This window comes from Vanacampus margaritifer, chromosome 2 (genome assembly GCF_051991255.1).
Source record: "Vanacampus margaritifer isolate UIUO_Vmar chromosome 2, RoL_Vmar_1.0, whole genome shotgun sequence".
NCBI classification, from domain to species: domain Eukaryota; kingdom Metazoa; phylum Chordata; class Actinopteri; order Syngnathiformes; family Syngnathidae; genus Vanacampus; species Vanacampus margaritifer.
The window spans coordinates 26,750,412-26,768,291 of NC_135433.1; the positions used below are offsets into that span (position 1 = coordinate 26,750,412).

Below are 17,880 nucleotides of genomic sequence, written 5' to 3' on the forward strand. Positions count from 1 at the left end.
TATTTTCTTCCTTTCACCTATGCCATAGGTCCTATGGCATAATAGAAAAGAGTCGAGAAGCACTGCAATAAAGGACGGCATCAAATTTAAATGACTCGACAAGTTAGCGTCCCATGTATTGTATTGCTGGTCCACAAGAATGAACAAATGCACTTGGACTAGTTTAAGTAAATAAAACAAGCAACGACGCATAGCGTGTGTCATAAATCTTTATATTTCAGTGGCATGGAGTTGATATCGGGCAGGTGAACTCTACACCTACGTCTCCAATTGAGCTCTATGTACAAAATAAACAAGACATGACCCTGATTGTCTCAGTACTTCCAGTAAAACCACTTGAAAAAAGGCGACAGCAACAGATGTCTCATTACAAAAAAAAAGTAAGAAAATCCAAAACAAACGGAAGTACTGTATATCATAAACAATTATGATATGATGAGACGGGTTTGAATTCATCAACAGGGTGAAAAAACTTACACCTTTGACTGCCCAATATTCATTTTGTTTTGGGTGCAACTAAACCTAATGCAAATATTAATATACAATTAACTTAAGATGAAAAAAAAATTGCCATAAAATTTTACTGAAATTACAAGTACATCACTAAATTATGCAGGTTGCTCGCACAAAGAGGTAGGAGTGAATTCACTGCACATTCCCCAAACCTCACGCAATATCCCAAAGAATGTTCATGTCACAAAAACAGCAACAGTTGAGGTGACAGTAGAAATTGAAACACAATGTCTCGCAATTCCAAATGAAATTTTTCGAAATAATGGCAAAAGCTTAGCTTTTTTCTTCTTCAGTGAATAACAGATCTGATAGCCCCCCCCTCAAAAAAAAATTGTGAGTCAGTGAATTTTCCAATGACAAACCACAAATATGCTGGATTGAATGTAGTAATGTTTTCTTTTGTTATTAATTTATCTTAAATGTCTTTTTTTTATTCACCTCTTGTATATCTATGACAATAAAAGCCTAAATCAAAACCAAATATGACAAATGGTCAGTCAAAGCATATTTTTTTATACACCTTGAACATATGTGTGGAGGGGGAAAAAAGGATGCAGTCCCCCAAAATAAACAAAACATGCATACAGGCTTTCAAACGGTTCTCAGTTTAGCGTGTCTGCAGCCAGACTGAGAAGATCCTGCCTTAGCGTGTCAACGCAGTCGGCCTGCCCGGCAGCCTCTCGCAAGCAGTCGGCGGCCTGGTGGGCCGAGAAGCAGGGCCGCTGCCCCGTATCCCGACAGCCCAGCATCAGCGTCAGGCAGGCCCGACGCAGCGCCGGGTAATTGTAGCGCTGCGCAAAGCAGTACACTTCTGGCAGAAGGCCAGCCGGGACCACTTTTGTACCGTATCGTTCCTCCTCCGGGGGTTTGAGGGAGTCCGGAAGTTCTGCTTTGAGGAGCTGAGCCGAGCTTTTTAACTCTGACTTTTCTGCGCAGGCTTTCAAACTTTTAATTTGACAAATACCGTCGACTTTCCTTCCTGGGATGTTTTTGCTCTCTTTCTTGTTAAAGGAAGTTGTTGTTTTCATGCTGGTCTCCAAAAGAGTCTCGAATTGCAGGTGTACGCACGTCAGGTCCAACTCTGATGTCCTGCTGGCCAAGTGCTCTTCGGTGTTGTCCTGGTCTCCTCCTGAGGGGATCGCTGCAGTACGATCGTCACCAGACAGGAGACAAGCCACGCAAAGGTCCTCCAGCTCTCTCTGAAGCTCCGTGGCCAAGAATCTGCACGCTCCCATCATGGCCTCGCCTAACGGAGATTTCTGGAAGGACGGCTCCTCTGAATGAGAGGAAGCGAGCCCCTCAAGTTTCAACAAGTCCAAAAACTGGCACTCCTCCGCCTGGTTCGATGCTGCCAGCCGGCACCCGTGCAGGTGGTGCAACACCGGTACCAGCATGCCTTCAGTAACGTCTTTAATGCGGACAGCTTCTCCGGATTTAGCTTCCCCGAAGCCGCCTTTCAGCAGAGCCCTGAAGTACTCCGAGCCCGAGCCAGCCACGGCCTCTCTGTTGGCCGGGACCTTCGCCCCATCATCCAGAAGCAGCAGCAAGTCAAAGTCAGATGTGGCATACGGGCAGACATAAGCGTGGCGAGGCTTCTTAGAGGGAGGTGGCGCCGCTGAGTCAGCTTGACAAAGTTTAATGAGGCGTCCGGCATCAGGGTGCGATTTGATGCTGGTCATCAGGGGAGACAAGCAGCCAATCAGGAGGGAGAAGTAGAGCGAGTGGAGGGACACTTCTGGCCAGGTGGAAAGCAGGCGCCTACAATCGGCGGTGTGGGCGTCCATGTCGTCGCGGCAATCGAGAGGCTGCAGGGCCAAGAGAAGGCCGCCGGAGTCTAAGAGGAGTTTCCGCAACTGAGGCTTGTTGCTGTCAGAAAAAGGAAATTATGATTACTGTGGGGACCTTGACTTAAAAGCTTAAACATATATATATATAAGGCGCAAAATCATGTCTTTTTTAAACCCAGCAGTACAAAGTACGGCTGGGCGATTTATCGATACATAAATAATTTGGATATACAGTGGAACCTCGGAGTTTGAACGTCTTGGAACTCGTACAATTCGGACTTCAACCAAAAAAATCAGAGTAAAAAAATGCCTTGAAGTTTGAACTCATTTTTGGAGTTTGAACACCCAAGCAAAGCAAGCTAAGCCGAACATACAGTACCTTGAAAACAGGATGCTTTCAGAATGCCGAATGCTCTCGTTGCGGTAGTTGAGACGTTGCACTGCTCATTTCCAGTCAGATCGTGAATACTTCTGGAGGTGCTCCCTACTCGCGAGTGCATTTTGATTTTTCCACGACAATTTTCTTCGTTATGGGCCCAAAGAAAGACAACAGTGCCACTGGCAGCAAAGAAAACATACAGTGCTACGAACCACAGTGGAATTAGGAAGGAGATTATCGCGCCGTTGTAACTACCGTGACTACTTCTGTAAATACTGGCACGAGGACCCCCCTTAGCTGTTCAAAAACGTGCCTGACGTTAAACAACGCACGCAAGGACCGCTTAGTAGTCTAACAATATGCCCAATGTAAAATACACAAACTCAGCACTGAACTAAAGCTAGCATTAACATAGCATTTATCATCCACTGATGCCATCACACCACAACAAAAAAGGTAAAGTATTTTTTATTGTTCAAATACTGTACATGGTGTAAATGTAAAAAAACAAATAGAAATTAAAATTTAAAAAAAAGAATTTTCTGTTTTTGGAGCTTGGGAATGGATTCATTGCATTTACATTATTTCCTATGGGCAAAAATGTTTCAGAGGTTGAACAATTCAGACTTTGAACATTCCGCAGGAACGAATTATGTTCAAACTCAGAGGTACCACTGTATTTTTATAGTGATATGGAATTATAGACTATTTCGTATATATATATATATATATATATATATTTCAAATTTGCGCTGTTGCTGTGCTCTTGACTGGGAGCGGTCTACAGCGCTCCCGCGTGCCTCCGCCCCTCCTCTCTTGTGCAAACAGGTGGGAGGGGCCGGGAAGAGACACAACAGCACTCATCAACAAGCATGGAGGAAGCAACAATGGCTGCGGAGAGAGCGAAAGAAGAATTGGGGTGTAAAAAAAGAAGCAGTGGCTCAGTAATTTAGAGATGGTTTGGTTTTTAAAGTATAAGATGAGTAACAACATCACGTTATATGTAGGGAGTGCGATAGACAAGTAATAGCCAGGGGTAGATCTTCTGTTTATCAAAGTAGAAAAAGAGGGGGGGATGTTTAAGTTGATCTAAGTTTTTTTTTCTTAAGTCTGTTTCTTGTGCAACTGGAGACTGTTAAGATTTTGCCACTGTTTAATGAAATAGCTGATAACAATAAAAACTATTGTGAAGTCATATTTTGCTTTGACTGAAAAAAAATTCTCACTTTGCGGAAAAAACAAACACACACACAAATTATTCTTTGGTATAATATTATATAATTTAAATGGCTTGATTGCATGAAGTACATTTTTTAAGTAATCTCAACATTTATAGTGAATATTGTTTCTTCAGTAAGAAAACAGTAATCCCCCCCCCCGCCCCCTTCCTTTTTAATCCTGGCCGTGGCTGGGTCAAACTGATCCATTTACAAGTCAGGTTAAGTAGTTCTTAACATGTCCAATGAAAATGGTTCATATTTGAAAGTTGACTTAATAGAAAAAACAAAAAAAAGATATTATTGTAATTTTTCAATCATGCACTTTTGCTTTGATAAACATGCTGAGCCAGGATCATTATTGCTGTCCCTGAGAAAGCACAAAACAAGATGTTTGTTGTGTTTGTCTCCATGGCGATGCCGCACAGAGACACTAAGCTAACAGAATGCCTGAAATCGAAATGAGATCGTTCGTTTTTGACGACTGAAAAAAAGGACTCACCTGCTGATTAAAGGCAGGGACAGTGCGCAGTTGACTCGGTCCGACTCGGAGCCCGACAGCATGACGTGTGCGAGGACCCCCGCGCCGAAAGCCGACTCGCACTGGACGTGAAGATTATTGAGGACAGTCACACCTGCACAAAAGAGAAAACGTTACAAATCACCCATGTTTAAATAATGCACCAAACCTTGTGTACCAGACAAGATTGGCATGAAGTCACTCCACAATGTTGAGTTCCAGTAGACTGATGTGACCGCTCATTATGTTGTGTGCCAGTGGATGGACATGTAGTCTTACGGCCATGTTGTGTGCAAATATACTAATGTGGTCACTCCACAATGTTGTGTGCCAGTAGACTGCATATGACCGCTCATTATGTTGTGTGCCAGTGGATGAACATGCAGTCTTTCTGCCATGTTGTGTGCAAGTATACTAACATGTGGGCACTCCATAGTGTTGTGTGTCAGTAGATAACGTGGTCACTCCACAATGTTGTGTGCCAGTAAACTGCCATGAGCACCCTCCACAATGCTGTGCCAGTAGAGTCAGACATGTGGTCCCTCGACAATGTTGTGTTCAAGGCCACTCTAACATATTCACTTTGAAATGTTGTATTCAAGTGGATTGATGGGGTTGCTACGCAATGTTGAGTGCCAGTAGTGATCGCTAGGCAATGTGTGCCAAAAAACTTTGACATGGTATTGCTCTGCAATGTTTTAAACCAGTTGATTTCAACATGGTCACTCTATAATGTGTTTGAGTAGACCCTGTCATGCGGTTGCACTTTAATTTTGTGTGACAGACAATTCTAACATGGTCACTCCACAATGCTGTGCGCCAGTCAAAGGTGACATGGGGTCGCTTCACAGTCCACAATATTGCGTACCAATAGATTGACGTGTTCTATATGCAATTTTGTGCCAATAGACTGATGTGGTTGCTCCACAATGTTGTGTGTATTTCAGTGTTTAATGGTTTTACATAAATTTTTAGCTCCAACAAGTCAGGATTTCTGCAGATTCTCAGTAATACACTTATTTTTAAACACCGGGTTTTTGGGGAAATACAATTTAATATTATATCACAAATGTACACAAATCTAAAGACCTAATCCCGGACCCTAATAGATACTTTTCAACTACTTGTGGAAAAAATAGATTTCTACTTGTTTTGGCAATGTTCAAGCTGTGGTGAACGACACATTTAGACAACTGTGCATTCTCTGTTAAAAGAAATTAGAGCAGAAGGAAAATAAATAGAAAATAGTGTGTATATAAAAAAATAAGCAATTTAGTTTTAAGTATTATGCCTCATACGTTTGATTTGCATGTCTCCGAGCTTGAAAATTAAGCTGACAATGAATCAACATCTTACCAAGCTGTTTGACCTTGACTTTCACCCGGTCATGCTGCCGCCTGGCCCCGCGGTCTCTCTGGCAGAGGTGGTGGTAGATGAGTGCCACGGCCCCGGTGCGAAGGAGCGCTCGAAGGCAGCTGGGATTGCAGCTGAGGCGGCAGAGGAGGCGGAAACAGCGGCTGCTGGGGTCCTGGTGCTGACTAAGGTAGCGCAGCAGGCCCAGCACGGTGCTCGAGGTGACCAGGGCGGGGCTAGGGTCGGCGGCGTGGGAAAAGCGCGACAGCAGCAGCAGGACGGGCGACTCGGCCGTCCAAGGTTCGGGGTGGTACGGGTGCTGGTAAGCGAAGCGCCGTGGCGTGGACGGAGGCGCGTCAACGGTGAGCTTCGCTGCGGAAGAAAGCGCAGAGTGCGCCCGCTGATGCCTTCTGTTGGGCGATGAGAACTTGGAAGGGGAGGGTGGGTTGGTGGCTTTCAAGGCGGGGGACACGATGGGAGGGCTGCAGGGTGGCGGATCTCCCGCTTTCCACCGTGATGACGAGGAGTTCGGAGCGTCTTTCTTTGAGGTAGCTGCGTTGAAAGAAGAGCAGGTTTTAAGTGGGGCGAGGCAGTCGGGGTTCGGGGAGCTTTGGGGGGGGGATGCCGCCCACTCCCCGTCGGCACTGCTCGAGGAATCCAGCAAGTCTTCTTCGGAGGAGATCATACCCTCAGACAACAGCCAGGACCTAGATGCAACACAAGTTACTTATTTAAATTTGTCAAATAGTTGAATCATAACTAAACTACAAATTTTTATAAATGCTTCATTTTTTTTATTGTATTCATAATTATTTTAATTGCATAATCAAATATGAATTTTTTTAAATTAGTTCATTTTTCGTATTAAAAATAAATGTCATTTTGATTCTTTATTATAAATAATTAAATTAATTATAATGATCAACAAATAATTCAATAAATGTTAAATGTGTAATGTACATTAATAAAAAAAATTGTATTATATACAATCTCTTTATAATTAACTAATTATTTAATAAGTACATTTAATTTCAATAATTAAACATACGTGCATGTAAAATAATTTATATGATACAAATAATAGATTTTGTGTTTTAAAATGTGTATTAGATAACTAATTTAAATACAGTTAATTCAGCCATATATTAAATGTGCTTGTAAAATAGTTTCCTGATTAAATCATAACTTCTCATTTCTATTTATATTATGCTAATTGATTTAAATACAATTAAACATCAATGCATTTATAGAAGTTGCAGCAAATTATATGTGTATGGAAAACTGTTTACTTAATACACATAATAATGTGCAATATAAAATCAACTTTATTTTCATTACAATTTTTTTTTAATGTATATGTCAATCGTTTATTTATGAAATACTTCATTCTCATTGTATATTTAAATATGTCAAAACATATTTTATTATTTACAATAAATCAATTGACAAATTATTCAATGACAGTAAATGATAAAAAAAAAAAAAGTGAAAAAGTGCATTTAACCATTTTTTTGTAAAAATAGAATAAAATAAAATAAATAATAATAAATAAATAAATAAATAAATCAACGCATAATACAGGATTCTTGTTAATGTAAATATTGCTGGGCTGAATTTGTCATACCTGAGACTTAAAAAGCTTGACGAGCCCTGTTCCCTGCCGCCCTCCTCCTTCTTGCAACCCACGAAAGGCGCAAAGTCGAAGGAGTCCAAGCCTGACGGCGAAAGGAGCTCGCTGTGACATGAACCCGACGAGGTGCCCGGGCTGCTGCCGGTCGTGTCTGTCTTATCACCCACAGTGATCGCCACCAGCCGGGCAACTAGCAGGGGGACCAGCCCCAACTCCTGCAGCTGCTCCACAGCCGACTCGTCAAAGACAAAGTCCACACAGGCCAAGATGGCCAGCCGCGCCAGGGGGTGACTCGGGTGCGCCGCCAGAAAACCCACGAGCGCCTCCAGCCCGCCACTCTCCTTCACCTTGGCGCGGTTGACCGCCTCCTTGCAGCACAGGCACAGCGCCTTGAGGAAGACCCCCGACTTGAGGGGGTCCTTCTTCGCCTCCGCCGTGAACCTGGGGATGACCCCCAGGGAGCCCACCAAGGGGCGCAGGCATCCTTGAGAGCACAGGTTGGCCAAGGTCTTGAGTGCCAACTCCTCAAACAGCTTGCCAGCCTCTCCGGACGCCATGACGCCCAGCTGGGCCGGGATCCCTGAGCGTGACACCTCCCTGGCGCATTCGGGACCACAGCCTCGGGTGAGCTCGTGGACGGTCCTGAGGGCCGCCCTCCGCAGGCCTTGGTGGTAGTCTGAGGAGATGAGAGGGGCGAGGGCCGACAAGGCACCCTGAGTGAGAAGAGACAGGCGGTTGTTGGGCGTGTCCGACAGGTAGAGGAGCGCCCGCGAGGCCGACTGGGCGCACTCCAGCTTGGGGCAGGCGTCGTTGGGCAGCGCGGCGGTGGGGGAGGACGGGGCGGGTGACAGAGACAAACACAGAAGGAGGAGAGGTACGCCACCTGAGTGGAGAAAAATGACAACAGTAGAGTAACAATTGAAAAAAAAAAAAAAAATCATGTGAAGTGGCGGAATTCTGCCTAGCAATATGTGACAAGGCAGCCATAGCCAGGAAGTTAAAATCTATTTATTCTTATTAAATACTTTTCTTTTGTTTACTGCTCTTGATCCTTGGAGGATTATTTCATCATTGTTCATTATTTGATATAACCTAATAAAAGTTTGGTTGTGATTCTGCATTAAAGGGACCCACAAATTCTACCTAGCAACAAGTAACTGGGAAAATAATTTAAGCCATTTATTCCTAATGTGAAATCAGTTTCCAAACCGCAATGTGCAGTGGGCACGGGGACTCACCAGTCGAGTGAATGAGCGCAGAGCTCTCCGAGTCCATGGCCAGATTCCCCAAAGCCCGCGCAGCTCGGTTCTGGATGGTCTCCTGGGCCACGTTCCTCTTCATCACATCCACTGAGACAACAAGGACATTTGTCAAGATGCTGTGAGGTGTGTACAGTAAACGGCACACGAACAGTTGCTGATTTACGCTACATAAACATTGTATCAAAATGTCTAAAAAGGAAACTCACCAACAACATTTATTCCGTCAAGCTTGCGAACCTATATTGGAAATGTATACAGATTTAATATTCGGAAAGAAAGATACAGGTGAAAGAAAAAGTATGTAAACCCTTTGGAATGACCTGCATTTCTGCATAAATTGTGAAGTTAAGTTCACAGCCACTCATATCTCAATCACGTGCTTGCAAGTGAAAGAAAAACAAACAAAAAAAGGAAAACGAACTAACAACAGAAAGGAAAACAAACTAACAACAGCTCAGGTCACTCACGTCACACGTCACCAATGTACTCAAAATATTTTTGTGATGGTGAGTTATCACGGTACTTTAACAGCGGTACTTTAATAGTACTCTCTAGTTCAGACCGCATTTTTATGACCAAATCCTAACGAAGGGTTCACAAACTTTTTCTTGCAACAGTATAAATAACTGCAGTGTGAGTGGTTCTTTTATCTTACTTCAATGCGTGTCTCCAGTTCGGTGCAGCAGTTGGCCAGGATGCTGAGGGCCAGGTCCAAAAACTTCCGGGAGCACTCTGGGTGGCCAAGCAGGTCCAGCAAGGGCCGCAGACCCCCCTGAGTGCGGAAGCGGCTGATGCCGTCCTTGTCGCCCTTTATGTGTTGGGTTCGGATAGCAACCAACGCTCGCCACTGGGACAATCTGGACCTCTTGTCCAGTTCACCTCCCGAGTCAGGTGGGGGCTTGTTCAGGTGTGCCAGGCACCAGGTTAATGAGTACTCTGGCGCTGATGGAGATCCTTCCCTGCTGGAAGGGGCTCGAGATGGCTTTCGGCCCCTTGGCATGGGTAAAGCAGTCATGGTTCCTTTTATCAGGTAGCCTACTGGCTCATTAGTCTTTACCTTTTGTTTGATATTTATTAATTTACATTTTATTCCACTGCCTGGAGGCTTTTAACAGCAATTCATTGACTTTTGCGATCCATTAGAGAGCGGACTGTTAATTCATACTGTATTTAAAAAAGAAAGAAAGAAAACACTCTCACGTGCTTAGAAAACTAGAATCTCCGGTATGACAAAAAAAAAGAAAAGAAGCTTCCATCACCTGATGCCGCGGTTGCTCATGGGAAATTGAGTTTCGGCCGCTTCCCCTCCGCTCCCCGCAAGACAGGCCTATGTCGTGTCGAAGGCCAGCCAATCGTTTTTCCTGCTCCCTGACGCGTGTTTGTCCAATGTAACATAATTTCACACACCGAGTGACGAGGCAAAGCTATGATTACTCGCTGCAGTGCCGCAACCGTCCAAATAGTTTGTGTGACACAAAAAGCAATCGCCTGTGTTAGCCGCTAACGCCATCTTTAGCCAAACAAGAAAAACAGGGGCGCACGGCGAAAGAAGCAGGGAGCGTATAGGAGGACTCGGTTTAATAAATGCTGGGAGTTGTAGTCCAACTTTCAGGCCGAGAAGCTTTCTATTGTACGCTTCCCGCTCGAGAAAACTACAATCCGAGTGGTAGTACTAGTACAATATGGCGCGCGGCCTTTCGGGATTGTAGTTTTACTGACAATCATATCATTACAGTCCACTGTTGTGTGGGATAAAATGGACTACATTTCCCTAAACTTCCAAGTGTTTTGTTGTGGAACCCTTTTGTCCAATGCGAGAAGGACTTTTTATAGTGTTGTTAATCTCCACGATGGAGACATCGCATTCACCGAAATACTTGTGATTTTGCAAAAATATGGAGGTCATCGAAACAATTGTCATACAAAGAACGGAAATGAAGGAGAAGGAAGCGGCGGTGTCCATAGTGGAAGCAGAAAAAACTAAAGCGGGTTTGTATTTGTTAAAGTTGGTTTATATTTCATCGAGGCATCGATGAAGAGGAGGAGGGCCTCACGATTAGTGGATGAGTAGGCAGGCGGAAAAAATGATTGGATATGACTGATATTAGGTTTGACAACAACAATTTTAGTTATTATTGAAATGATTACTCTTTTTTAAAATTATTAAATTAGGGCTGAATGATATGGGTTTGGAATAAAATTTCCGCCATCTAGAATTTGCCTGATTTCTCCTGATACCAAACAAGCTTTTAAACATTTTCACCCAATGAGATGGCTTGGGCTTGGGTTTTCCAGTCATGTCCCACCAGGGGAAGACGAAAGACATGCATCTTAAAGACACCTCTCGGCTGGCCTGGGAACATCTTGCTATCCCACTGAAAGATTCAGATGAAGTGGCTAGGGAGAGAAAACTAATTTTAAACTTTCTTGCCCCTTATAGAGTTCATATGGACCCTCCAGGCCACGTGGCACCTTGTCAACACCCGTCTGGAAATGGACCAGGCTTTTGAGCAGCCAGTGTGCAAAAAGAAGAAACTTTGGGAGACGGTGGCCGAGAGGGTCAACGCCCGGCTCAGGGAGGATGCGCAGGATGCAGCCGACGTTGGCGTCAAGGCCCATGAGTGCGACCTGAAGTGGAGAAACATGTTGACCACCTACAGGAAGAACACAGAGCGGGCTAAGAGGCTGGGGGACGCCGCCGTCCACTGGGAGTTTTTCGGGGCCATGCAGCGCGTCCTGGGTAAAGAGGCGCAGGCTGGGCGGGGCGTCAAGATGGGCGGGATCAAGACCAGCAGCAAGAGGTTCACACCCATTCTGCCGTCACCTCCTCCCGCGGTATGCTCAATGTCCACAATGTCGTGCGCCCTGAGGCCGCCGCAGGATGTCCTGCAGCTGTACATGGAGTTGCAGGAGAGGAAGCTGAACATGTGGGCCCAGCAGAAGGCGTTGGAGGAGAGGAAGATTGAGGCCATCAACAACCTGGCACAGGCCATCGCCAGCCTGGCGCAAAAGGACAAAGAAAGCCGTTAAACAGAGAGATGGACTCACGTGCGTATAAAAACTGTAGTTATCAAGATAACAAAAAATTATGACTTCTATTGTCTTAAAATAAATGCAATTTTATCTCATGCTATTATGACTTTACAAAAAATACAACTTTACTCTTGTACGTTACGTCTTTTCCCTTGGAAATATACATTCTAAATAAATAGCTACATTCTCATAATAAAAGGACTTTCTTTTCCCCTCAAAATAGTTTTAGCCTAATAATCATGCAACTTTATTCTTGTAACATTCTGTTCTAACTTCCAACATTTAGGATTTTTTTTTGCAAGTTTTAACACAAACCTCTATTAGGCGTTGCCGTTTCATACTGTAGGTATATTAAACAGTTTGGTTACAAGATACATAAAAATGAAAACACACACCAGATTCAGGATTTCTCAAATTGCATAAATAAGGGAAAATGATTCATGAAATAGACCGTTTGAAGCAAGAGTGCCCTCTACAGACTACAAAGCAAAAACATGCCAGGAAAACCACACTTGACTTCAATAATAAAAATTATATTATTACTAACATTCGAATCATTTATTTATTTATTTATTTTAAAGGCCTCCGCTCTAATTAATACCCCTTGCCACAATTTGAAAAAGTAAAGTGAGGGGGGATATGTTGAGCCCAGGTACCAAATTCAAGGCTCGCCACTGGTATGAAGACATTTCCCCTTCAAATAAAGGCTCTTTGGAGACCAATTAAAGTGACATTATTTCCTGTTTCCTGTGGCAGAGGACTGTAGGCCTTCCCCCGGTGGTGTAGCAAAAAGAACCACAGCTGCCCTGCCATTTAGCAATCATCACATCCCTTTTTACAACTTCCGCTGAGTCAAAGGCCAGTTTGCCGAGTCAGCGCTGTTATGACTCAACGAGCGTATTGCTTGGCAGTAATGGTACAAATACTTTATTACTGTACTTAAGTTAACTTTTCAAGTTAGCTTAGTATCTGCACTTCTATCGAAGTACCAAGTGCCAGTTTTGTGTCAATTAGGGACAGCTCATCTCATTTCCTCCCCACGTTTACAGCTCCGCTTTGCTTTGGGGGTCTGGTCATGGAACTCCCGAGAGTTAACAGCACACACACAGGGCCTCATCTGGACAGCACGCCGTAAAAGGTTGAAGATGCAAATGACCCAGGCTGATTATTCACAGTCAGCAATGTGGCTGCCTGTGGGGGAGAACAGGAGGAAGCTTGCCTTTTTTCAGAAAGATGACTTGTGGTTGGAGAAGAAGATTCAGTTTTGTTGAGCATGGCAAAAGACAAAAATCAGAATAGATTTTAAAAAGTAGTTACACTACACTTTGCATTTAATCAATCGCTCAATGGACTATATGCCACGGAGGAGGTGGGACTTCCGGGTTTTCACCCCTTAACTTTGTTTCCGGTTTGCGTCGTGTGGGCCGCGTCCCAATACTTGCGCGTTCCAGTCTACGGGTGCGAGGCTGCGAGTGTGTTGTGTTTGTCTCAGTGTCCAAAGCATTTCAGATAGCTGAGACGCCCTCCCGCCGATGAGCGGGAGTGTGCGGTTGTGGGGCGCAGGGGTGGGGGTGCAAGTGTTGGAACGCGGCCAGCAATGGCCGGAAACGGCGCTGATGTGTAAAACCCGGAAGTCGGTGGCATCTACCCCATTAGCTTTATTTACAGACTGGAGGTCCAGACATGGACAAACGCAATGTGCACCAACAAAATCTAAATGTATATAGATACACCAAGATAATCATAAGAAAAGACATATTTACTGTACTAAAAAGCATCATGTGAGAGGTAACAATGTCTCCAGGTCTGGGACTGGTATCCTGTTGCACTTAAAGATTCATCAAACCCTCCGACTGAGTAAAAATCATCGACTTGGCTCCAACATCCTGGCGTGTCTCCACGATAGGAAGTGCCTGTCTTGATCCCGAGTGACCTCCACATGCCTCTCAGGTTGGAAACTGCAACTCTCCTGTCAGTCTTCTTAGGTTCCAATTGTAATTCCAGGTAGTGAGAGAAGATCCATTTGACTTTGTGTGGCCATATGTCTTCGATAGCAAGCGCTGGCTGACTCAAAACTCAGTTTCTTTAAAGTTATGTTGGGAATCACTGTCCATCCACTATATAGTGACCTATTAAGTCAGTGGCCATTTTGTAGTGTAGTTCAAATATGTAGTGACTGGTGCCCGCATTTTCATAGTTCAACATTTGTAAATTCCCTATTTGGGTTTGTCTTGGAACCTTATCCTCCTTTATACAATGAAAAACACCTGTTACTGTTTTTATGGCTTTTGGGGGATAAATCAATGTCAAATGGGGGGTGGGGGTAGCTTTTGCACTATCTGGGCCAATGTTTATGTAATGGGAGGAGCAAAACACGTTATGGTCCGAGTCCAAGGAAACCAGGGTTGAGGTTTTTGGCCAAAATGCTAAAAGGTATGTTATGTTTTGGCACAAACTCAACACTCTAACACAGTTTAAAACTAAGGATAACTGCAACAGAGATTACCCGTTTTATCTTCAATTATATCATCCCGCTGGGATGATCTGCTTCATTCATTTGATCCCTAAAAGGAGATTATTCAGCATCAAATTAACAGTCCGATTATTTTAGCTACACTTAGGTCAGACATTTGGTGTAAAAATGTTCGTAATGTCTGTTATAATCTTTAAGATTGCAGTTTTGACATAGACGAAAAGTGCCTGAAATCTTAAAGGTCGATTGTGAAGCTCATTAAGTATCCAAAAAGAAATTACAGACCCAATTCCAAAAAAGTTGGGACACAATACAAATTGTGAATAAAAACTGAATGCAATTATGTGGAAGTGCCAAATTTTCATATTTTATTCAGAATAGAACATAGAGAACAGGTCAAATGTTTAAACTGAGAAAATGTATCATTTTAAGGGAAAACTATGTTGGTTTTAAATTCCATGGTGTCAACAAATCTCTAAAAAGTTGGGACAAGGCCATTTTCACCACTGTGAGGCATCCCCTCTTCGTCTTACAACAGTTGCACCTTCCCCTTTATGATGCGCCAACTGTGCTCTAGAAGTGAAAGAAGTGGACTGCAGGCTGGCCAATTTCAATCCCCGGATCCTTTACCTACGCAGCCATGATCGCACTCATGCAACAATATACCATCACAGATGCAGGCTTATAAACTGAGTGCTGATAACAACTTGGGTTGTCTTTATCCTCTTTAGTCAGTATGATATAGCGCCCCAGTTTTTTTCTTCGAATCGTGATTGGTCTGACCGCAAAACAGGTTTCCACTTTGCCACACTCCATTTGAAATAAGCTCTGGCCCAGAGAAAGGCCTGCGCTTCTTGGTCTGCTTTAGGAATGGCTTCTTGGTTGGTTTCATCTGGTAACGGCGGCTGGCACGGTGGATTGTGTTCACCCACAATGTTTTCTGGAAGTATTGCTGAGCCCTTTCTGTGATTTCCCTCACAGTAAGCATTGGTGTTTGCGGTGCAGTGCCGTTTAAGGGCCCGAGGATCATGGGTCTGATTTTTTGGCCTTGACCCTTACACACAGAGATTGTTCCAGATTCTCTCAATCTTAGGATGATGATTACTTCAACCTTTTTGTAATTTTTGGCTGGTAAATACCTTTCTGATATTTCTCCACTAACTTTCTGTGCAACATCGGAGGAATTGGTGATTCTCTACCCATCTTGGCTTCTGAGAGACACTGCCACTCCGAGAAGCTCTTTTTATATTCCAATCAAGTTGCCAATGAACCTCATTAGTGGCAACTGCTCATCCAGCCTCTTATTGCTGCCTGTACTTTTTTTTTTTTTTTAGATTTGTTGGCACCATGAAATTTACAATTAACATATTTTTCCCTTAAAATGATGCATTTTCTCAGTTTAAACTTTTTACCTGTCATCTATGTTTTATTCTGAACAAAATATTGAAATTTGGCATTTCCACATAATAGCATTCGGTTTTTATTCACTATTTGTACAGTGTCCCAACTTTGGAATTGGGTTTATAGAAAGTTGAAGAATAATGCCAGAAAGAAATTCTCCAAACACTAATGTAGACTTTTTGTTTCTTGGGACTGCAAAAATGTGTGATCTGAGTGATTACTGTACGGCAAAAATAAATGTCAAGCAAGCTAATGTAATGTCTTGACTCATCAGAAAGGCATGCTCAATTGCTCATCATGAGTCACTCCCATTCTTGAAAAGAACATAGCAGTGCTGGGTGATTTCAGCATTCTCAATGTGTTGCCACGATAATCTTGTCTGTCAATCAATCTTGTCAATATATCAAAAATCAGACTTTGTCTTCAGCCAATCAGATTAAAATTTTGGCCCCCCAATAACGTCAGCATTTTCCCGCCCTCCGCATTGGTTGGTCTGAGCAAGACTGACAAGTATCAAAGCAAGTCTGAAGCAATCAGTGCACATTTTTGGTGATTTATGATGTACTGTATTCATTTTTTTAATGTTTTTTGGGCATGTTATTGGTTAATGGAGACGGTTGGGAAAGTGAGTAAAGAGTTAAGAGGAAAAGTTTTGTGACACCAGTCCTCGAACCTTTCTGACACACCTCATCAATCTCAAGTGTAAAGTCAATTTTCACCAAATATAAAATGTAAAAAACACAAAAAAAGAGAGTAAGCTGGATAAGATTTGATGTCACACAAAGGTCCAATCGTGTTCTGGATCCGACTTTTCCCAAACCGTGCTACAGAAGCCAAAGAATCGAGGCCAAGGCGAGCACTTCCAAAATAAAGCAAAGCCCCGAAGAGTGCTGTATATTCCTTGCATGTCACACAAGCCACATCAGCACCGCAATAAAACACACACTCGCAGCACATAAATCAGGTCAAGGAGATTCACAAGCCTGTCAAATGATGTCGTCTCTGGACACAAGATGGGAACGCGAGATAAACGCTACCTTTGTGGCTTAATCCAGCATTTTAGCATATGACGATAGAATGAAATACATATATAAGTATAAACATTTTATCTTTACAAATATTTTTGAATCATTGTTTAAATAGTTTGTTGACACAAAGAGCAATAGTTGTTTATTAGTAATTAATTACTAGAAAAGAGGCTTCCATCTAATCAAGGTAACATTTTATTATGACTAGAAAATTCGGAGAAGAAAAAAATTGATCTAGGAAAAATCCATCTTTAAACTAAAAATACAGTGAACACTACAACTTTTTTTCACAAAGACCCCTCAAACTACAACTTTCAAGAAAAATTACGCCTTACCTGGAACGTTATATTCAAAACATCTTTTGTTGAGTAAAAAATACAACTTTTGTCTAGAGAACAAAATGTATTAATTGTAACCTTTTTAAATTTTAAAAAACACATAATTATCTAGAAAATTGATAATTTATGACCTAAAGCAATCATAATTTTGGTTAGCGAGACAAGTATTTTTTTATTTTTATCATTTTTAATTAATTTTTTTTTTATATTGGATCATAAGCAGATCCTTTCTCCATACTTTGGCCTTTCCCTCCCTTCATTTTGATAGATGTTAATCTTAGTCTCATCGGTCCATAAAACTTTGTTCCAAAACATTTGTGGCTTATCTCCACACTTCTTTGCAAAATTAATGTGGTCCAAAACATACAAGGTCATCTGTGAAGCATGGTGGAGGTCAGGGCTTGGGCTTGCATGGCTGCTTGTGGATCGGGCTCACTAATCTTTTATGAGGATGTAACTCAAGATGGGAGCAGCAGAATGAATTTGAAGTTTATGAAATCATTTTGTCTGGCAATTTACAGAAAAATGCATCCAAGTAACTGGGGAAGCTTGATCGAGCAACAAGAAATGAAAACACACTACCAACACAACAAAGGACTTCATCAGGGGGGAAAAGTGGAAGATCATAAGGTTGGGTCATGCTTGACACGTGTGTTCCATGAAAAAATGAGACGTGCAGCTTTTGCAGCCTTCTATACACTCTATTTTCTCCCAGACTAAAAAAATCTTCAATAATCTTTTAATTGACATAAAATTATCAAATCAAATTTCCAATAAAGAGTGCAGTAAAGAGCGTAAAATTATTTATATATATATAAATATATATAATAAACTATTGGCAACAACAGTTTCAGACAAACAGTCAACATACATTTAACAAAATACTGCATAGGTAAATAGAAAACACTTGTTTAGAACAGCCTTTGGTTGTACGCCATGTTTTTCC

At 42.5% G+C, this 17,880-nt stretch overlaps 2 protein-coding genes across 3 annotated transcripts; one reads left to right on the forward strand and one right to left on the reverse strand.

Annotated features, from left to right (window-relative positions):
- Window positions 1-193: 193 nt before the first annotated feature.
- On the reverse strand, window positions 194-10,210 carry armc5 (armadillo repeat containing 5). Of its 2 annotated transcripts, XM_077557954.1 has the most exons (8): window positions 9,921-10,210; window positions 9,317-9,653; window positions 8,868-8,898; window positions 8,638-8,748; window positions 7,394-8,282; window positions 5,773-6,476; window positions 4,399-4,531; window positions 194-2,379 (listed from the first exon to the last, which is right to left on the reverse strand). In XM_077557954.1, exons 1-8 carry the CDS (start codon window positions 9,938-9,940, stop codon window positions 1,116-1,118), a joined length of 3,489 nt encoding a protein of 1,162 aa, XP_077414080.1. In that variant the 5' UTR covers window positions 9,941-10,210; the 3' UTR covers window positions 194-1,115. The 2 variants fall into 2 exon arrangements, with proteins under 2 accessions (XP_077414080.1, XP_077414079.1); XM_077557953.1 differs by having other exon boundaries at window positions 9,317-10,209.
- A 270-nt stretch (window positions 10,211-10,480) lies between these two features.
- Window positions 10,481-12,240, forward strand: LOC144043886 (uncharacterized). The gene is made up of 2 exons (XM_077557960.1): window positions 10,481-10,650; window positions 11,102-12,240. The coding sequence occupies exons 1-2, from the start codon at window positions 10,557-10,559 to the stop codon at window positions 11,689-11,691; spliced, it is 684 nt and encodes a 227-aa protein (XP_077414086.1). The 5' UTR covers window positions 10,481-10,556; the 3' UTR covers window positions 11,692-12,240.
- The last annotated feature ends 5,640 nt before the right edge of the window (window positions 12,241-17,880 follow it).